The sequence below is a fragment of the Pseudonaja textilis genome, chromosome 10 (assembly GCF_049901715.1).
Source record: "Pseudonaja textilis isolate UNSWEBS1 chromosome 10, rPseTex1.2, whole genome shotgun sequence".
Taxonomy (NCBI): Eukaryota; Metazoa; Chordata; class Lepidosauria; order Squamata; family Elapidae; genus Pseudonaja; species Pseudonaja textilis.
Genome location: NC_141999.1, coordinates 4,470,885 through 4,493,834, shown reverse-complemented (window position 1 = coordinate 4,493,834; position 22,950 = coordinate 4,470,885). Strand labels below are relative to the sequence as shown.

At 40.4% G+C, this 22,950-nt stretch overlaps 1 protein-coding gene across 5 annotated transcripts in view; it reads right to left on the bottom strand.

Annotated features, from left to right (window-relative positions):
- The window catches only part of COL16A1 (collagen type XVI alpha 1 chain), a 218,845-nt gene that overhangs the window by 127,013 nt on the left and 68,882 nt on the right, over positions 1 to 22,950 (bottom strand). For all 5 annotated transcript variants that reach the window (XM_026702697.2, XM_087939551.1, XM_087939553.1 and 2 more), the window contains exons 7-9: positions 20,199 to 20,279; positions 18,723 to 18,857; positions 6,324 to 6,374 (exon numbers count right to left, since the gene is read on the bottom strand). In XM_026702697.2, coding sequence (XP_026558482.2) covers positions 6,324 to 6,374; positions 18,723 to 18,857; positions 20,199 to 20,279 — 267 coding nt within the window. The remainder of the gene's footprint in view (positions 1 to 6,323; positions 6,375 to 18,722; positions 18,858 to 20,198; positions 20,280 to 22,950) is intronic.

Sequence of the window (22,950 nt, the reverse complement as noted above, 5' to 3'; positions counted from 1 at the left end):
AAACTAATCCTTCCATCTTTCTCCATTCAGTCAGAACCGAAGAAGCTTCTTGAATGAGAAGCAAAACACCTTCAGGAAAAACAAAGTCCCTTTGCCTTTTGAAAAAGCATCTTTGAGACATAATTGAGGATATGCATGCCCTACTCAGATTTTTTTAAAAAATATCTGCATTTAAAGGTTTAGATTATTTGGGGCAATGTCCCAATTTATTGAACCTCTTCTTCCATGCCTTCGTTTTAGAGCAAACTGTCTTTTACACAAGTCCTAAAAAGCGACTGGATGGGAACACTCCTCTTCCTCCTCAACATGCAGACTTATTATGCCTTTTAGAAGATCTTCGGTCATCTTGCGTTAGGAGCTGTTTCCCCCTGGTAAAATACTGTGCCCCCTCCCCATTTTTTTAAAAAAAAGATGTCTATTGCATAATCCATTCCTAGAAGCATACAAATGTACAGGAACTATTAACTTGGCCATCCACCTATGAACCACAAGGGCATTCTTATAATGGGTGCTAAAATAAGAATACAAATAAAATCCAAGCAATCAGCCTTGGGCTGTTTGAGCACTTTTTAAAATGGTCCAGTGAGTGAAGTGCCTGGGTCAAAATAATAATAAAAATAAAACACATTATGAAATGTTTCACTTGAATCCCATTTCCCTCCCACCCACCCCCCGCCTTCCTAGGTATAAAATGAAATGTGGGCAACTTAGCCTGTTGCTAAGTTCCTGAAGGCTTGGGAGTAGTACTTGATTCAGTGGGATTCAGTAGAATGGCTCAGTTAGAGATGTCAGGAAAATAACTCGGTTGTCTGTCGGGCAACAGCCCTGTTCCCTGGCCAAATTCTGGTTGCAGCTAAAAACAAATGTGAGAAACGAGGCAGTGTGGTTTCACCACAGTTTCCTCCCAACAAACCAGTAAAGTGGAAGATTTTCCCCAAGGGAGGGGAAGCTGCCTAGAAGCCAAAACCAGAACTTCAGAGGGAAAATTTTACTGCCCTTAGAAAAACTTTAAGACTTGTGGACTTCAGCATGGCTGTCTGAGTAATTCTGAGAGTTGAAGTCCACGAGTGGCTAAGTTTGGAGACCCCTGACTTAGAGTCCCAATTGGCACACCTGCTGCCAGAAAGCAGACACTATGTGGCAGACACTAAGGAAGCAATATCTCTCTATCGTGTCCCTATCATGGGATAGCTGCTTCTGTATTTCTTCTTTTATTTTTCTGCCCTTTGGCAGAAAGGTCAAAGACTACCTTCAATCCTTATACTTTTAGCTTGTCCTCACTTCAGTTGGGATCAGAAATTTTGTTGCTAAACAAGGAGGTTGTTAAGTCAGTCACACCCAGTTTTATGACCTTTTTGTCACGGTTATTAACCGAAGCACTGCAGTTATTCAGTGAATTATCTGGTTGTTAAGTAAATCAGGTTTTGCTCACTGAATTTGCTTATTGGAAGCTGGGTGGGAAGGTCGGAAATGGTGAACAAATGACCCCGGACATTTCAACCATCCTAAATATATATTGATTGTCAGGCACTCGAATTTTGATCACATGATTGTGGGGTGCTGTTGTAAGTTTGAACGGTCGCTAAAGAAATGATTATAAGAAGAGGACTACCTGCCTATTAGATGCAAATTTCAATATAGATTTAGATATACTGGATTGGGCACTCAGATGTACCCAATGGAAGCACATCCAAACTCAAGTTCTAATCTGTACAAGTAGTCCTTATTTAGCAACCACAACTTGTTAAGCAAAGAGGTTGCTAAATGAAATTGTGGTGACCCAAAGGGGTGTGCCACAAAGGCAACACAGTCAAATAAGCAAGAAATGTCCCTTTAATACCTCCAACTTTGCTTCCAATGTCCAGGTTACCTCCGGCTGGAGAAAAATCTCTCCCACGAACAGTCTTTAAATGGAGGAAATTCAGTCCAAAAACAAAGTACATATAAACTGTAAATAAGAATCCACACAAACCACGCTGCAGTAATTAACTGGACAGGGCAGGATAAGGAATTGCAGACTTGAAAGCCCAGCAAAACATACACAGTTGGGAAGATGCCAGGAACACAGATAACCCTTGACGATTTGCTTCCAACAAGTTGCTGTGCGTAGCTTTCCTTTTTAAACACTGTGTTCCCAGCTGCAGCTAATGAAGGGAATCAGGGCCCTTTCCTCCCCTGTAAGCCATGCAACCCATGTTGCTCTCTGCTCCATTCCTCCCTGCGTGCCATAGGATGAAGTGGGGGGGTGGGCCTGGGTTTTCCTCCACATTCTCTCTCCCTTGCTCTACTTCTGCCCAGCTGCCCTTTGCCCTTCCCCATTTTCTTCCACAGCCAATGTAGCCACACTCACCCACCCTGTCAGCTGCTCAGACTCCCCCTCCAAATCAGATTCTGACAGGGGCATGACAGAAACCACAATTGTGCTTATGATCTAAGTTCAGCTTCCCTTTCCTTTGCAGACATATCAAGGCTGCAAATGAGAGAATTGGCTAAAAAAGTTACTTTTTTATCACTGTTATAACTGCGAACAATCAGTAAAGGAGGACTAGTTGTATTTTCAATAGGATCTGTTTCCAGATGCATTTTCCATTTGTAAGTTCCACCAGCCCTCACAAGGATGCCTAAGACTTAAGGCATCCGGACAAGGTTGTTATTTTCTTAAAAGAAAGTAATTCTGGTAGGGCTGAAATTTCCAAAACATTACTTGAATGAACTCAGAGATCATTTTATAAAGCAACATAAAATCAAAAGCAGAGTTCTTGTTATAATCTGAGGTCCTGGAAAAACCACCCCCTGTTATAAACTTATTTAGCCTGTTCGAATGTAAATGAGAATTCATTTTGTAGAACAGCCAAGGGGTAAAAGAAAATGGCCAGGGATTTTAATGAAACTAGAATTCGCAATCTTCCAAATTAGACTCCACTGTAGAATAGATAGGTAGCAATGTCTTCTGATAGCTATTGTTTTCTACTAAAATGTCATGCGAAAAGTATCTAATAACGCCGCCTGAGTATTATAGAGCAATATGACTTTATTACAATTAAGAGTGGAAATGAATCTGGAAATCCTTCTTGCATTCCAATTTTAGCCTGAGTAGGAGAAGAATTCTGGGGCACAGAAAGCTACCTTTGAGATGAAGTGTGATGCACTTAACAGAATGTGGCTTTGGAGAATTGTATGGCTATATCTAGGCAGGGCCCAAGATGAAGTAGATTCAGTAGAAAAGCCGAGTTCAAACCAATAGCAATATCCATGCTGGCAGCTACTGCAACCCCTATAATGTTTGGAGTTAGGAAATTGCACATGAATAGTACATTAAAACTTATGAGATTGATAATTCCTAACTGTGCATAAGAGCGCCAGCACTGCTTGCTTCCTTTCAGGCATAGGGAGCACGGATGTATGGAACAGTGAATAACACCATGAAGAAATTGTTTGTTCGAAGCTGGCCAGGAAAGGATTAGCATCTGCACAGCTTTCAAGAAAAGCTGCCACAAGGCGCTTTTTGATGGGGGGGAAGGGGGCTGTAGGCCTGATGCACGGTTGAAACCAGCCGGAGATGGGGAAAAGGACATTTTACGGAATTTCTGTTTTTATAATATTTAGGGCCCTCCGCCATCCATACTGACTCAAGAAACTGAACTACTTTCCAATGTAGGGTTATTTTACACATTCAACTCTCATATATTTATTTATTTATTGATTGATTGATTGATTGATTGCTCAAATGTATATAGCCACCTATATATAAATAAGTGACTCAGGGTGGTATACAACAGAACTAAAAACTAGATAGAGTGGATGATAGATAGATAGACAGACAGACAGACAGACAGACATATTCTCTTTTCCTTCACAATAGACAGATACAGAGCGCTAGATGGATGGATGGATGGATAGATGGATAATTTGCCTTTTCTTTCACATTAGATGGATGGATTGGAGAGATAGAGATAGAGATAGATAGATAGATAGATAGATAGATAGATAGATAGATAGATAGATAGATAGATAGATATGAAGATAAATTTTCAATTTGCTTGGTACAAAATTGCCTTCTCCATCTCAGTGTTGCGATATAGGAAGAATTGGAATCAAACTTCAGAAATAAAGAGCAATTGGTTTTATTAGCCTGGGATCATAAATAAATAATTGTAAGTATAATTTGGAAGTCAGGTTATTAAGCTACGGTTCAGTGTCCCTAATTTAACTGTAATCCCCTCAGTCTTCTAGTAATAGGAAAATCAGTCTTAGTAATTATACTAATCATACTGGCAACACAATAAGGTTGGGAAAGGTAATCTCTTGCAATGCTTTTAAGGAATGTCATCTTCAGGGTCTGTGGGGACAAGACTTCTCAGTCATACACCCCTTTCTCTGGAGCACCATTCCCCACCACCATTTTCTCTGGAGAATCATCCCTCCCCACCAAATTAGACTGATCTCTACCCTACTGGTTGATTACTACTGGCTTTTCAACAATAATCAACAACTACCTTTATTTGCAATTAAGGCTAGGATAGGGTGGAGATAATTCTACTGACAGTTCTTCCTATAGGAAAACCATGTAGGTGACTTTTCCTCACCAAGATTTTCACAGATGGAAGTGCTGGGATCTGACTCAGAGAGGATGGAAGGAAACTGGGAATGATGAGTTCTCCTGAATCTATACTTCCTCCATTTCCAGACTGGGGCCCTAAAGAGAGGGATATGTGCAATATTTTTTATCAGCTTAAGAGAAGAATAGAACCTCAGTCTCCTCATTCATAGTCTAGCACTTTCACCACTAGATCACTCTGGACCTTGGGTTTAGTTGCCCAAACTCTTTCAGGGTGCTTCTGACTGAAGATGGGCTAGAACATGGGATCTTCACCACTACAACACGCTCTCTGTTTCTCTCTTTATACAACAGAAACATGGGGTGAAAACATATTGGAAGCCATGGGAAATAAACAAAAAGAATGTAGAAAGTTGTATGAGGCCATCTCCTTCTTCAAAGAGCCATTCTAGGATTCTGTCTCTATGTCAGGAGCCAGGATGGACATGGAAGGGTTAATATCCTCTGTGTCCAGTTGACCAGAGACAATGAGAAGGCTTATGTTCCTCCTTAGATGTTCACAAGCCAGAGCAGCAAGGCTTCAGTACATGCAGAGATGGAAGGACCCACATACATTCACACAAGAATGGAGGGTGAAATTAATGGAATTGGCAGAGATGTCAAAATTGACTGCTTTGATTAAAGAAAAGACTTTGTTGAGCTTCATTTGCCCTTGGAAACTACTCTTGGATTTTTTTCCTTGAAGCTGAAATCAATGAAATTTTAACTTTTGGTCTTGATGATTAGGCTAGTTTATGATGATAGAAGTACTGTTTGTTATAGTTTATTCTAGTTCAAAGTGTCATTGATTTTTAGGGTTTTATCTATACCAAAGAAAGTCAGAAATTACTTGCCTTCAGAAGTTGTGGGTCCTCCATCAATGGAGGTTTTTAAGAAGAGATTGGACAACTATTTAATAACAGAATAACAAAATAACAGAGTTGGAAGGGATCTTAGAGATCTTCTAGTCCAACCCTCTGCTCAGGCAGGAAACCTCAATCTATTTCAGACAAATAGTTGTCCAATCTCTTCTTTAAAACTTCCAGTGTTGGAGCATTCATAACTTCTGGAGGTTAGTCTAAAATGGTGCAAGGTCTCCTCCAAAGCAGGGGAATTGGACTAGAAGACCTCCAAAGTCCCTTCCAATTCCATTATTCTGTTATTCTGTTCATTGAGAAGGGCATATCCTTGCTTGGAGATCTTTTTAAAGCTACCAGATCCTATCAACTCTCTTTCCAAAGGCACAACTACTTGATTTGGGGACCTGGATAACTGTAGAACCACCTTCTGTCTGTGGCTTCTTTCCACCAAATAAGATGGAGAAGGATGATCTGCTTCCATTCTCTTTCAGGATTGTAGTGAAAAGTCTTCTCAGTAATCCACCCCCTTTTCTAGAGCAGATCCTCCCCCAAAATTAGATTGAAAACCTTCCCCTGACTCTGTTGGTTTTTGCGGAAGTATTGAAACCTGGCTGTTCCAGACAACTTGGAATCAGACTTGTTATGAGAACTCTCCTGATATTGATTTGTGTATGCTGATGGTTGCTCTTCAGGCATGGGGGATGTTCTTTTTGTTGTATTGATTATTATTTTAATTTTCTTATATCAAATAATGTAGGTTGCTCAAAGTCCTGTTTGAATGGAACAGCATAGAAGCTGCAGTGCATGAATAAATAAAATTAATATGACAATTGGAGGTCCCATTAAATCTTCCTTATATAGCTCACCTTTTCTCCTTGATCTCCTTTCGTAGCAACCTTCCCAGAGGCTCTCACCTCCTAGGAAAAGAAGAGAGAAATAACAATATTACAGGCTAAAAGTCATAAAATCTTGCTTTGCGATAGCTTCTGGCAGTTTCTCTTTCGGAGAAAATAGCAGGTATTCAGAGAGATTAGTTTAACCTAATGAGTTTAACTATTGCAGCCCCACAAGGAACAAAGGAGAAATTGGAAGCTTTTTTTTTGAAGAAGAATTGGGTCTCATTGTATTCAGGCCAAGAAACAGAACAGCAAATATCAGCTAAAGCAGCAATTGAACAGACTGAATAATGTGGTTTGACATAGATGAGATAGATGATAGATAGATAGATAGATAGATAGATAGATAGATAGATAGATAGATAGACAGACAGACAGACAGACAGATTATGGATGGATAGATAGAAGGATGGATGGATGGATGGATGGATGGGTGGGTGGATGCAGTTGAGGCATCACTAGCACAATATGAAACCGAAGAATTTCTCTGAATGTATTAGTTGGATTTTTTTCCACTCAAGGTGCAAGTTGGTGGTGTCCTCAGGAGTGGGTCAAAACATCAACATGGTAGTCACAGCCATAAATCAAGGCTCCACCTACAATAAACATAAAAAATGGGTGGGGCTTCATTTATATGGCTGTGGCTGCGATATTGACTTTCTTTTTTTAACCCCCCTGGGTTCTCTGGCATAAGTCACAGCAGATGGCAGGTTAATTGCTGGCTGATCTTTGTTGAACTTGAAAAAGTAAACATCTCCTTTGGTTTTGCAGAACATGCTTGTTGAGTTTCACATACTTTCCATTACGTACAACAATTTCCTGCCTTATTTCGTCTTTGCAGTAATCTTTTGCTTGTTTGTTCATTTCTCTTTTTCTTTATATTAGAAAGAAACTTGGGCAAGATGTTTTAACCATGTTATTGTTCCATGCTGATGCATAATTATTTTTGTGTTCATTATACTAACACCGTTCTCATCAGTTCAAGAAAAATATAAGGATGTTTTTCTCTCTCTCTCTTCTCTCTCCCTCTCATTCTCTCTCTCTCTCTAAAACCTAAGCTTTTTTCCCTTCCTTTTAATAAGCAAGACTGCTCATTTTAAGGAATTTTCAGATCTGTAGGTTGCAAATTATTTTCGTGTCTGATATGGTATTGCTCCCGTTGTCATAGCACCCTCCCAAAAGCAGCATATTTGATCAAAAACTTTGGACTGAAACAAAATCTCTCTTAGTGGCCCTTTGGATTCCTTGCATTCTCTTTTTGTTGATCTTGAGAAAGCTCAGCAAATCAGATCAAGTTACTTCTTGGATGGGACACCATGAAGGAATCTCAGGGCTGCAGTGTAGACTAGGAAGTCTAGCCTTTGAAAAGAGACAACACTTTCCTACTCTTGAAAAAAAAAAAGCCCACTTTCATAAATGTGTGCAGGAGGTCACCAGGACACAAACTTGATTCAAGAGAGATTTTCCCTAAAATAATTGGTCACACTTCTGTATGCCATTTTGTATCAACCTCAGTCCATATAAGCCACAAAGGAGAAACAACCAAACTGGAGCCATAAATCGCCCGTCCGCAAACACACTTTGCTAAGATACACTGGGTGACCCATTGTTTGTAATACACTGTTCTCTTACAACCATTTGCTTAGCAACTGTTATGATGGCATTGGAAAAAGTGACTTTTCACTAGTCCTCATGCTTATAACAGTTACAAAGTCCCATGATCTAAATTCAGGGACTAGGCAACTGGCATGTATTTACAATGGTTGCAGCATCCTGGGTTCATGGGAATATATTGAAATATGCATCTGATATGGAGGTAGTTCTCGACTTAAAGCCTTTCGTTTATCAACCATTCAAAATTATAACGGCATTTAAAAAGTGACCTACAACTGGTCATATCACTACTCTTGCAGCATCCCCATGGTCATGTGATCAAAATTCAGGCACTTGGCAGCCAGATTGTATTTACAATATTTGCAGTGCCCTTAGGTCATGTGATTGCTGTTTGTGACTTCACAGCTGGCTTCCACCAAGCAAAGTCAACGGGACCAAGGAACACGATGGCTTGTGTAGTTAGGACACTGGATTGACAAGCAGAAAGCCTTGAGACCCAGGTGCTTCCATGGGACTGAGTGAGCCAGGTGCTGCCATGTCAATGGAGTGAGCTCCTTTCCTTCGCTCCAGCTCCTCCCGGGAACACAAAAGGAGCCCCCAACTGGGCATCTCCCAGGCAATGGTGATGCCACCAGCTAATCCTTTCAAACTGGAAGTGCCTCGGTGTTTCTGAGACAAGTGGGATGCGAGTCAATTGGAGAAGACAGATTCACTTTACAACTTCATGATTCACTAAACTGCTGCAGGAAAAGCAATTATAAATTGGATGCAGCTCACTTTAGCCATCTTGCTTTACAGTGGAAATTCTGGCCCCAATTGTGGTCATAATTCGAGGACTACCTGTGCTTGCTTTCGATGGAGGGGAATTTGCTTAGCTGGCCCTTCAACGTGTCACTTATAACCTCACGAAGTACCTTACCAACCTTTGGAAAGCTGCATTCACACAGCAGAACTTACAATTGAAAAAAGAGCTTGGAATGAAAAAGTTTGTGCTAAAGAAACTTACACCAGGGAATTTTACCAGTCTGTAAATGGAACGGAAGCAGCACAATTTGCATTAAAAAAACAGTTTCTCGGCAATTTATGCTCACAATTACATAAAACAGGAAAAGATACACACAAGTCTCCATATGTTTGAAGATAGTATGTGTATGAATATTTGGAATATTTTTCCTGATTTTTTAAAAACAGGTTAAAAAACACACCGGGAGACTGAATTGCACGTCTCATGCTGAGCTTAATGAGATTACTGAGAAATCTAAATACTTCATTGTTTCTCAATCTTAGTAACTTTAAGATGGGCAATTCCCAGAATTCCTGCAATATTGCACACTTAACCACCATGCCACCAGAGTTCTCCATAGTTCACCCTTCTCTTCTTTGCCTCCCCCAGACAACTACACTGTGGACTAAGCAGGGAAACAATGAGCAGATCAAAACTACACAGATAGCTTCCATGGCTGAGGATCTCCCAGGGGCTGCCCAAAACCTCATGATCAGGTTGGCTCTACACAAAAGATCTGTCCACTTCTCAATTGCTTGCTCTTCCTTGCTTCTAGCAAAGTACCCCCTTCTCCTATTTTTATTCTCTCTCTCACACACAGACACACTTCCTTGATTCAACAAGTGCCTCTGTTCTGGCATCCCTGGGAGGTGCTTGTTAGCAGATTTGACTTATGCTTCTTTTTAGACAATAGGCAGTCCACCCGCTCTCCATCCATCAATTCATACTTTGATGCTCTTGCTACCCAGGGTCTCCCACACACTACATCAATCACACACATTTTCTTTATTCGGCTTCTCCCATTCCTTCCTTAAAAAAATGGATTTTCTCCTTCATCTCTTCAGCTTCTTTTCAAGTTCGTGTATTTGTGGAGAAAAAAAAAATGAGGCAGATTTGATTCTGGCACCAGATAGTGAATGAGTGAAGCTGTTGCTCTCCTTGGTGAGAATATCTAAGAAAAAGGAGGGCAAGGGTTAAGCTTGGCAGAAAGCAGAGTCTCTAAAGCAGCTCAGAAGTTCTGCCTTTGGCAAATCAAAATCTGTTTTTTTTTTTTTAAGGGATGAAATAAATCACCTCCCAGTTGGACTACTACAGCACACTACACATGGGGCAGCTCTTGAAGAGTGTTCAGAAGCTGTAATTGGTCAAGCAGAAAACGGCACATGCAGTTTTGGGTGCACATGGTACATCTATGCAACACCCACTGCTTTGCAAGCTGCCGTGGTTTCTAGTAGGCAAGTCGAAGTATTGGTCATCACTTAGAAAGCCCTCAAAACCAGATTATTTGCAGGACCACCTGTCTCTCTCTCTGCCCATCCCACCAGATCAAAGTAGACTTCCTCCAGGACCCCTCTGTTAAACAGGGTCACTGGGTTGGATCCAGGATAGGGGCCTTCTCCATGACAGTAACCCCTTTATGGAACAGTATCCACCTGGTGTTTGGATGGCCTTGACCCCATTTTATACTCCCTTTCCTGCTTACCATGGATACTCCTTATAAGGTCTACAGTCACGGATGCCAGTCTGCTAAGCTATGCACATAAACTGACAGCCTGACACTAGTAATAGGAGGAGGGAGCAGTCAGGGAAGGGACTCAGGGTGGGAACTCAGAGGAATCGAAACCAAGCAGTGCCATCCCACGAGAAGCATCAGCAATGTCAAGGTTACACCAAAAGAATGTGGAGCGGGAAGAAAGGGACTTTTCCCCAAACAATTTGTTAACACCTGATTGGACATTGCCTGATAACTGGGGGCGGGTGGGGGGGAAGGTGGGAACAAGGAAAAGTTAATTGTATTTTTTGCACGCAAAAATCTCAGGTCCAGCTCTGCCTCTTCTGTAACCACTTTGGCTGTAATAAAGCATACTTTTGGCTAATCATGGGCCAGGAGTCCTTCTTTCCCAACTGACCAAGTTGGAACAATTGACACCTACTGTTTTACATTTCATTTTTGAAAAGAATTTGCTTTAAAAATTCTTAGAAGGGAAAAGAGAAATTTTGGAGATCTTTCGATGGATGGATGGATGGATGAATGGATATTCTGATGTTATTTCCAACACTTACTTTGTACCATCCTTTCTCCAACAAGCTACAGACTATCCGGGTTCCCTTATTTCAAATAAATTGCAGGGGAAAATATTCAACTCTGAACTTTTCTATTCTGATATTCTTGATGCCACTAAGGGTATGTGCGTGTGCATGCATGTGGCCATCTTTCCCTACTGTGATTGATGGAACTATTCTCTTTTCTTAGAGAAATTTAGAAGCCCACCTGATTTCTCTGCCCTCAAATTTGGTGGAGAATTTTAAAAGGCTCTTTGTGCCACACTGTGGATTTAGTATAGTTTTCATACCAGCTCTAATGCAAGAGTGATGGAATACAGCCAAGAAAAGCTCCTGCTTTTTTGGTTACAGAAGAGAAAAAAAAAATCTTGATTTTGTTTCAAACAATCCAGCATTACTAGGCAACGTACGGACTGTTAAAGAAGAACCATCTCAAAATCTTGAGATCTTTTAGGAATGAAATTGGACAGGTTTTAATGGCATTGGATTGTGGTTATGAACTAGTGAATAATCAGCACTGCATAATCACTGAATCACTGAATAATCATTAATAAAACTCCGGAAAAAAGGACAGCAGTTGTAAAGATGAAAGGCAGAATTTAAAAGTAAAAGAGAAATCCATTCACTTTGCAGTTTATTAGGAAGTTACTTCAGCTGCTTCCGGCAAATCAACATAGTTTTCCCCCTTAATTTGGTAATGTGACTTCTTGAACCACAATACGGCTATTCAATGATGCATAATATTAGAAAAGGAACATATAAAACTATGTACAAAAAGATAGCTGAGCACACAAAACACATACAGATTTTTGAATGAGCTTTTATAAGACGTTTCAAAACTTGATGGAAAAACAGGAAAAATGCACAGCAAGGATGAAAAAAACCAAGTAAAATGAGAGACCAAGACTAACTCCCGTCCTCTCTGCTAACTGGAAAGTCCTATCTTTGAGAAATGGTCTCAGGACATTTTCCTCCACTGGAGAAATTTGAAGAAATCTTCCCTCACTTCCCTTGCCCACTAATCAAAAGGATATTTATGCTCAAGGGTTTTTTTTTTTTTTTTGGGGGGGAGTTCAGCTCTCAAAGCAAGCCAAAATTAGCCAGTGTGAAATAATTCAGCAAGCTTGGCCTTCATCTCACATCCCTGCAGATGGAGATGAATGTGACTTTCATCACTGGATTTTTATCAAACGGTGACTAGCCTCTTTAATAGAATGACTTGGGTTCCTCTAATTTCAGTTGAGTGCACACCTCCCTAAAGCAAGTGCAAGCAAAATATAAGCCACCTACTGGTCTCACCCTCAGACATCCACAGAGCTCAGTGCATTTCTCAAAATGTTAACGTAGTGTTACACCTCCATGATGCAAGCTCTGATGAACAGTCAGACAAATCAGCCATCAACAGACACATAGAGATAAACATCTACATACTATTCAAAGGAGACAATAAAAAGACAAAAAGTAAACAAAAACAACAAAATATCCCCTGAGTAGCAAACAATACCCAGATAATCAGAGATTAATACCAAGATTAATACCAGACCAACAATCAAGACCAACAATCAACAATCAAGAAATATACAATGCTCCATTCAAGAAGCAACCAATTCAGACAAACAGTTAACAATAAACAACAGCCTAATCAAGGAACTACCAAGAATACTCCCTCCCAGCACTGATGATGTTACCGAGTTTGGTAATAAAATATCTGCAAGAAAACAACCAAGCTCAGAAAGATCCCCCAAGCTCTTCCTTTTTGTACTCCATGTGATGCTGCAACTAAAACACAACAGTGGAAAAATTTGCACCGCCTTGGCATCAGGTTGCTTTTGTCAATTGCTTCCCCTACATCCTGCCCACACACATTTCTGCCTCCGGAAGCAAAATGGTAGAATAGGTATTTTATTTCTTCCATTGATTCTGCCCCATTGAAGTTAATGGGCTAGTCAACAGAAGTGGATGGCGAACCCTATCTTCTGAAGCAAATCTTGGCATTCTTTTTCAACCTTCAGTAGAAAGCATGGATTCACCATATCATTTACAAAGGCGAAACATTCTTTAGCACAGGCTCTGCATACAGCTAGTCCTTGACTTACAACAGTTCAGTACACCAGCACTGAAAAAAGTGATGTATGTCCATTTTTCACAGTTACATCAGTTGCAGCATCCTCATGGTCACATGATCAAAATCCAGGTGCTGGGGAACTGGTTCATATTTATGATGGTTGCAGGATTCCAGGGCCATCTCCTTTTTGCAAACTTCTGACAAGCAAAGTCAATTTGGTAAGCCTGATTCACTTAAAAACGGAACCCTGATGGCACCGAGGTTAGAATGCAATATTGCAGGCAAACTCTGTCCACAGCCCAGAGTTCAATCCTGATGGGGCTCAAGTGTGACTCAGCCTTCCTTCCTTCCTTCCAAGGTTGGTAAAACAAGGATCCAAATTGTTGTGGGGGGGCAGCAAAATACTGACTCCGTAAACTGCTTAGAGAGGGCTGTAAAGCACTGTGAAGCGGTCTATCAATCTAAGTTGCTATTACTACTAACTTAGCAATTGCAGTGATTCATTTAAACTGTAGCAAGAAGGTCACATAGTGGGACAAAATTCATATAACAATTGTCTCACTTGGTAACAGAACATTTTGGGCTCAGGTGTGGTCATAAGTTGAGGACTATCCGTACAGAGCACAAACTAACATGGCAACCTCCATTATTTCCCCCCCACCCCTAGATCTGTTCTCCTTTCATGGTTTTTAGTCCTATTAATAGGAGGTAGACTTCCCAAAAAGGCTGGCCAGAAAGTGAAGTTGCCATGAAATGACCCCATTGCCTCCAGCAACTGTGTGGCATGCTGAGATATTAAATGCGATGAGTGCAATAGATCCATCTATTACGTTGCTGTTTTTAATCTGTTTTTTCAACTGGGTAGCTTTCCTTCATCTGTCATATTAGTGGAATTAGGCTCTCAGACTGCTGGGTTTGAACTGACATTCCTCGCTCTACCCCGTTTCCAATTCCTTACATTCCATCCCTTTTTTAAAAAAAAAAAAAAAATGCACATTTTTTTCCCTGGAAGATTTTACAGCAACATATAAAAATAAAATCTCCAAATTGGTCGCAAATGTTCTCCCCACAAAATCACATAGCTGAGTGTGATTTAATTCCACTGTGCTCTTTCTCCCTATTAGCCTATTTACCCAACTGTTGGGGGAGCTGAAAATGAGATTTCTATCAAAAGAGCCATTAAGTCAAAATGTACCCAGCAGTGGGTGAAACTTATGCCAAATATATACCAGTTTCAGATTTTTTGAATCAAAACAAGTTGTTTTCATGACGCACTGGCCTCCCGTTGCAAATGTTTATTGTTTCTCCAGTAGGGTGTTTGCCAGGACACCTCCAGATTATAACTCTCCTTGTTTTCTTAGGAGGTGGCCATGGGAGTCTCTCAACGCAAAACCAACCAAGAGTTTTGTGTCACTTTTCAAGCAGTGTTTCTCAACCTCAGCTTGAGGTTGAGATGTCTAATCCAGCTGGAAGGGACCTTGGAGGTCTTCTAGTCCAACCCCCTGCTCAAGCAGGAGACCCTCTACCATTTCAGACAAATGGTTGTCCAGTCTTTTCTTCAAACCTCCAGTGATGAAGCACCCCCAACCTCTGAAGGCCAGCTGTTCCACTGGTTAATTATCCTCACTCTTGGGAAGTTTCTCCTTAATTCCAGGTTGCTTCTCTCCTTGATTAGTTGCCATCCGTTGTTTCTTGCGTGGTGCTTTGGAAAATAGGTTGACCCCCTCTCCTTTGTGGCAGCCCCTCAAATACTGGAAGATTACTATCAGGTGACCCCAGGCCTTCTTTTCTCTAATCCCAAGGTGGAAGTAGCAGCAGCTGTTGTGGGGCTCAGGTCATGGGCTTCGCTGCAGATACAACTTCCAGAATTCCTCAGCTAACATGAAATCCAAAATCTTAATGTTGCTCAGCTTGAGAAACCCTGCTTTAAAGACTATTTTTATTATCACACGAGCTTTTGTAGATCCTCTTCAACCAAGAGATGTCAGCTAGACAAACTAATGAAATAATTTTGTAATTAAGGTTCCATAAGTGTTCTTGAATCTCTGGGGAAAGAAGAGCCATTTTTTTGCCTGTCCCCAAAGTGATATGAATTAGTGTCCAATCAGAGGTGATGCAATTAAAGGGACATTGTCCAATTTATTTGATGCAGAGTTAATCCCAGTCTTCAGTAACTGGGCACAGGGCATCTGATTTAGATAATTCTTGAATTTCTAGAGACAGCTCTAGAATGCCTTTCAGCCAAAGCCCAAATTTCAACCCTTCGGGAAATCATAGTAATCTGAAATTTACACTGAATCTTTACGTTCAATTTCAGTTTAATTTTAAATTGTTTTATATTTATCTTTTAAACATTTGTAAGCTTCTCAGATTCACCATATCAGTGAGATTGACGGTACTGTATATCAACTTTATAAACAACAATAACAGCCAATTCCAAAAGGCTGTTTTACTTGGTACAGCATACATTCAGTGACCATACCCTTAATGCCATCAAACAACATCACCTGCCTATCCTAGGTCCTTGGGTGGATGAAAATGTGACAAGAATACAGTTAAAACTTTGCCTGATGTTGTTTTTAATGGGCAATGGCCTCAAAGCCACTATCTTCATTTTTTTTAAAAAAGAGTCATAACTTGTGAACTTCTCTGAACCTAGGAAATCCTTCCTTTAGAAGACAATATTTGTAGCTCAGGGTTGAATTGTGAGGTCTTTGAGGTTTCCTGAGCTAGGATGTTTGTTTAAAGATATTTCATTACTCCAGTCAAGGAACTACCAACTCAGACAAACAAACTAACACTAAAGAACACTTATCAAGGAATTACCAAGCACCAATGATAGCAAAACGAATAGCACTTATATAACACCATATACAGGTAGTCCTCACTTTTACAACAGTTCATTTAGTGACCATCCAAAGTTACAACAGCACTGAAAAAAGTGACTTGTGACTGTTTTTTCACAGTTACAACCTTTGCAGCTTTCCCATGAGCATGTGATCAAAATTCATATGCTTAGCAACTGTTTTATACTTATGACCATTGCTGTGTCCCATGGTCATCTGAAGGTTTTACAACCTTCTAACAAGCAAAGTCAATGGGGAAGCCGGAATAGAATAGAATATAACTTTATTACAGTCTTAGACCAGCAATAGACATCACTATTTACAATATACTGTATAAAAAAATACATTAATAGTGAATAAAAACATCCCTGTTAAGGAAATACATGTTCTCAAGCAGTTAGGGTCAGTCCCTGGTTTATATGAGTGGAGAGCCAATAAGTATGTGTGTGAATATCATTTTCCAAAGATTGTTCTATCTCCAAAAATTGGCACAAATTGACAGCTATAATTCTGTAACCATTTTTTTTTCTTGTAGACATTGCAGCAACACAGAATTTTGCCACTGCACGCGTAATAGCCGGGTTTGATTCCTGGAGGAGAAAGTCTACATAAGAATTGTCTGCCCTCCCTGGCAATCTCTCTAGTAAGGGGAGAACATACAATGACCCACAAACTGTATAACTCACAGGAAGCCAGATTCACTTAACAGCTAGGTTACTAATTTATCAACTGCAGCAATTCACTTAACAACTGTGGCAAGAAAGGTCATAAAATGGAGCAAAACTCACTTAACAAATGTCAGAAATTTTGGGCTCAATTGTGGTCGTAAGTCAAAGGCGACCTGTAGTGCGTTCTCAGTACTCTCTGAGTGGTTTTCCAATTCAGCGTCATACTCCCAACAATCTGGGTCCTCATTTTACCAACCTCGAAAGGCCGGAAGACTGGATCGAACTCCAGACTGTGGGCAGAGTTAGCCTGCAGTAGTGCATTCTAACTATTATGCCACCAGGACTCGTGTTGCTGATGCTACCATGTTTGGCAATGAAACATCTGTAAGAAAACAACCAAGCTCGGAGAACACCGCGGACCCCACAATCCTGCCTTTGTTTATCTTGCAACAGTACTCCACCCTTCTTAGCTCTCCAACAGCCACAAAATTGCCCTGCTGCCTTTCCCTTTTTAAATACTGGAACCATTATGATGCCCCCGGGCCTTTTAAAATGTATGGAAAGCAATTTCAAAGGGAAATAGATCATACTTCATGTTTAATTGTAAAAATCACAGAGAAGATGAGGCTGAGGGAAAAAGGGGGACACTTTAGTTCCAAAGAGTGCTTCCATCATACTGCAGACGCTGAGTATTTAGAGAATAGAAAAGCGGGACTGGTCAGGCCAAAATAACCAAATGTTTCCCATGCAGTATAATTTGGTCTGATTTAACCTCATGACTGTCAAAATAAATCAAAGCGACATCTTGGCTCTCTGTGCACAGACATCCCCCACCCCCCCAAAAAAAAACCCTATTCTGCTGCGCACAAATCAAAGGCTCTGGATGTCCACAAGAACAAACCATGGACCTCAACATGGCTTTTATATAGCAGCTGTCAGGACAATGTTCCTCAACCTTGACCACTTGAAGGACTTCGACTCCCTGAATTCCCCCCAGTGAGCAAGCAGACCTGTTCACCTTGTGAGGTAGGAAGCCCAACCAGGAATGCCAGCTCTCTCTTTACTATAAAGTTACATTAAGAGATCTTGCAAATCTAAAAGTCTTCCCCCTTTCCTTTCTTTTCATTCTCCATAAAACCAGAGAAGGTCGCTTCTGAAATACCTCCTTCCTTCTGCGGGCTGAGATATATTTTGGAGATATTCCTCAGTCTGTATCTCTCCCTCTCCTTCCCTGTCTTCCAAGGTCATTCCCATGGACCATTACAGGAGCCCAGTTTGTGGACTTTGTGCCAGGCTCAGAAGCTTTCTGGTTAGTGAACACCATATCAGCAATTTCATACATGTGGTGGGAATCTACTTACAGTAGTACTTCAGTACACCACTATCACAAAACCTGCTGAATTGGATACACACTGCATTGTAATACAAAAATGTTGTCCTGGTACTCATTGTTTGTTTGGTACTCAATGCACTGAAGTGGGAAATGGGAGACAAAGAACAGACAGGAAGTTGGCCATGCTGGGAAGGTTATTGATAGACAGGAAGTTCTTCCCAGCCAAAAACAAAGGGTTGTGTGATAAGTCATGTGGTTTGTTTGACATTTGTTATTTTTAGTACTCGTTGCACCTCTTGGAATCAATTAACAATGAATATTGAGGTACCACTATATCTATTTATCCATCTAATTCAAAACCAGCCAACTTCTGTGAAAGCAGAGGACACATTTCACAATCAACCTCTTGTTCGCTTTTGGCAAGTTTCATTTAAAAGAAAACCGGAGGCCCTTGGTCACATGCTTAAGCAGAATTGTGGGAGTTTGAGCATGACTTCGCTCACTCCCATTTTATGCTGTAGTCTCCAGTGTAAAGTAGTTCTGTTTATATCATCATCTGTCTTGGTTTCATGGCAGAGGTAAGATTTAAGGCTTCCATGGTTCTTTGTTCTCTTGCCAGTTTTAATTCAAAATATTCATAACTGCCACCTTGAGGCTCAGCACAGAAGGATCCATAAAAGCATAAACCCCAAGAATAAAAGTCAGTTCACCCATGCAAGTGGGCCTGAGACAAAATCAAAACACTTAGAAGAGGAGTAAAGCTTGTAAAGACAAACCTGCTTGCTTTGAGGTTCTTCTAGGCAGAAACAGCGTGTGTAAACTTTGCCTTCTGTTTGGGGATTGATCTCAATTAATTCATTGTTCTCCATAACTTCTACATCCCGTCGTGTTTTGGAGGCTTCTGGAAAACACTGTTGAAATGGAATCAAGAATCAAAATAATACAGAGATGGAAAGCATTTATAAGTTGGTATGTTCCTAGTGGGTTTGGAAATGAGAGGCTACATTTTTGGGATTCAGGGTTTTTAATTCGCAACACTTTTAAAAAGGCAGAATTGTCTGGTTTATTAATAACTCTTATCCATCAAAGAGAAAACAAACCCTGTTATGATGCAGCCATATGATAGATGAACCCAGCTACCAATGGGTAGAAACTGATGACAAATTTTAAGGATAAAGATGATTAGAACTGCCATGAGTGTCTTGATTTTCTACTTATAGACAAAGCTCACTAGTGCTTACTTCTGATTCATCTCTAAGACCAATAACAGTTTTGTAAATATCCAGAGATCTACTTTGAAAGTGGCAGCAGTTCAAAATACAAATCGGTCCACATTAAAGTTCACAGTGAATACAATGGTGTGCCCATGAATTCAGATCCCCGTTTAATTGAAATTATTGGTTGTATAGATAGCCTTCGACTTACAACAGTTCATTTAGTGACTGTTTGAAGTTACAATAGCACTGAAAAAGTGACTTATGACCAGTGTTCATATGAGTATTGCAACATCCCCATGGTCACATGATCAAAATTTAGACACTTGACAACAGTCTCCTATTTATGATGGTTGCATTGTCTCAGAGTCATGTGACTGATTGCTTTTTGCAACCTTCTAACAAGCAACGTCAACAGGAAAGCCAGATTCATTTAACAACCCTATTACTCATTTAGCAACTGTGATGATTCACTTAACAACTGTGGCAAGAAAAGTCATAAAATGGGGGCAAAACTCACTTAACAAATGTCTCAATAACAGAAATTTTGGACTCAATCATGATCATAAGTCGAGGACTATCTGTACATTAAATTGAGAATAAGAGAATTGGAGACCAGCCTTGCTAGATGAAGGTAATCTGGTCAGCATTCAATCTCCCATGTTAATCTACTAGAAGCATCTACAGTAGGAAGCCCAGAGATCAAGTCATATCTCTTCCACTGCTGGTCCCATGCACCTAGTAGTTACAGGAAAACTAACCCCATGCCGAGTCGTTGAATAAAAGCATGCTGCTAATCTGCAAAATAGATATGTAATCTAGACAAATCATTCAGACACTTTTGGGCGTGGGTGTAGATATATTTGCACACCCAGACACAATACTCTAGGAAGATTGCCCATTTATGTTTGCAGATAAGCATCTGATGATTGTAGGATAACATGGAAAAAGACAAGAACATTCCACATCCTCCCCGCCCCCCCAGTCATCCATAATTAAAAGTGTCATTTTTTTTGCAAAGCCTTAACAATTACTCACCCCATTGTCGGAGATCTCGCAACATCCCTCATGCATTGCCATGGCTGGGTCACAGTAGATGTGCAGCTGCTGAATGTCAAACTAGGAAATATAAACAAGATGCTTTTGGATTAAAATCAAAAATCCCAGGAAGAAAGCTTCCATCTTTCAGGTCTTGGAGAAGAATCCCGAGCCACCTTTCATCACTGAGTATGTGAGAAATGTTGGGTTTCCCAAGCGGCTCTTGCACCACAGGTTTCTCAGCACTTCACACCATCTTTGGATAGAATTGCTGTGAGCAAATTTTTAATCCTGAATCCTAGGTTTTGTGGGCTGCAGACAGGGCATCGGGCCAATGGCTTCAATCTCAGGACTAGCAACTAATCTCAGATGTCTTGAAATATTGACTCTAGGAGAACATCTAATTTGAATCAGAGGAAGAGCACTGATTATGATGAAAAATATGTTCATTCGCCCACCCCCTGGTTCCCTCAGATCTCAAAATCCGTTCCTTTTGACTCTCTGGGGAGGGAACATGGCCCTGATTCAAAGTGAAAGAACAAAACAGGCCTATTTCTCCTGGTTGTTTGTTATCTCTAGTTTCTTTCAGTGCTTGAGTCTTTGGAAGCTGCCTAGATGTCAGGCGTGGTCTCATATAGACCAGCAGCCTATGAGTCATGACACCCCCCACCCCCCCCAATGACTTCACTCCTCTTATAAGCTGCACAAGTTCTGGCAAGGGGATTTCTGGACCAGCCTGCCAAATGACAGCATCGTATTCACCATCACTTTCTTCTCTCCCATCCATCACCACAAGCCAGGACTACATGCTGTTTTCAGATAGGTTCTTGGGCTTTTCAGGATCTGCCTAAAATCGAAAGTAAGTCTTCTCCCAGCATGATCCTACTGAATCGTTTTAGCAAGATTTACTGGGATGAAAGGATTGGGACTGAAGGAATTCCGGCAACTGAACTATCGCCCTTCTACAACCAACACATTTTCTTGAGGGTAGAAATGTCTTCATTTTCTTTAGGTTTTTCTAGGAACCAGGGAAGTGGTAGATCTTTCATTGTTAACGTGGGAGTGTACATCTGATTGCCTTTATAGGTCTCCAAAATAAAATTACACTAAATCTCTAGTCCCTACTGTCCTCATCTTTGACACTTGCTTTTCCACAATCCTGTATTTCTACTGTTTCTCTACACAGTGTTGGTACTATGGTTCTTCAGCTGCCATTTGGAGCAGGCTTCTTCTACAGGATGCCTTGTGAATTCTCTAGAGCAGGGGTCTCCAACCTTGGCAACTTTAAGACTTGTGGACTTCAACTCCCAGAATTCCTCAGCCAGCAAAGCCTTAAAGTTGCCAAGGTTGGACACCCCTGCTCTAGAGGATGCTGCACTTGTACACTCAACAGGAAGCAGTGACATCAGGTAGGGGAAGAGTACCATGAAATTATCCAGCATGCATCAGAGTTCACTAGCCAGGATTTGTGACCTCCTGCCCAGTTGACCACCATCAAAATTAATTATAGACCCTTTGAGTGAGCCACCCCCAGATTTGGATCAGCCCTCCTAACAGAAGCTGCAGGATAGAAAGAAAGGTTGTGTATGGTCTTTTTGGCTGTATACCTAATATTTGGAATTTCTTAAAATATCAAGAACTTTTTGGTTTGGGGACATGGCTGAAGGTATAATCATACAATCCTAGAAGGAGAAATCTTCTTTGTAAGAGTGGATTTTGAAATATATTGTTCACCAATATTTAAGTCAGGGTTAGGTACTTTTGGATGAAGAGACAAGGAAATGTCCTTCGAATATTATCCTCAAATGTTTTGGAGTTAACAATTTATCACATAATTATCTATTTGAAAAATTATATAGAATCATAGCACTGGAAGGGATCTTGAAGGTCTTTTAGTCCAACCCTCTGCCCAAGGCAGGAGTTTCAATTAATTATTAGAATAATTAATTATTCACACAATTAATTTTGAGGCTATGCTGTTAATACTGTAGTAAGTATACTTTTATCCTCTGCTAATTAGTCTGATGCAAATTTTTATATAGAACTCACACTCAGCTACTTTCTAGTTTAGTTTACTTTACTTTACTTTATTGTCATTGCACCTCATACAACAAAATCAAACACCATCTTCAGTGCACATCATGACCATGACCATGAAAAGAAACACAAACACACATCCTTTACCCTTCACACATTGAACTGGAAACCCCCGACACCACACCGACACTGCACTATACAGCAGAATTCAAAAGAACTACTGCCCTGGGATAGAAGCTGTTTTTCAGCCTATGTGTCCTTGTTTTTATTAATCTGTACTAGCCTGGTGCCTTAACAGAAAGAGGATGTGTACAATAGTGCCCAATCAGAGGCCCGGCCTAGAACATGGTTTCTGAAAGCTGCTTGATTTATCTCAGGATGCACTCTCATCAAAATAGCTTAGTTTCTTATTAATTATGCATTGGACGATCAGCTCAAATGCTTTCACAGTCGCTTCCTGGAACCACACAGTTAGTGCGAATGGAGTTGCTTTTTCTTTATAATTATGCAGATTCCCTTGCCTTACTCTTTCAATTTTTCTGCAGCTTTGAATCAACTCCCTGCAATTATTTTATCCCCTTTTTACTGTTTTGTGCATTTTAGCAATGCTTGAATTGTCATAGAAGGAATTTAATCAGTATTATTTTAGCAGTCCTAGTTTTTCTTGAAATTCCTCTTGGACTTTTTTTTCCTTCAGGAAACAAAATAGATTCAC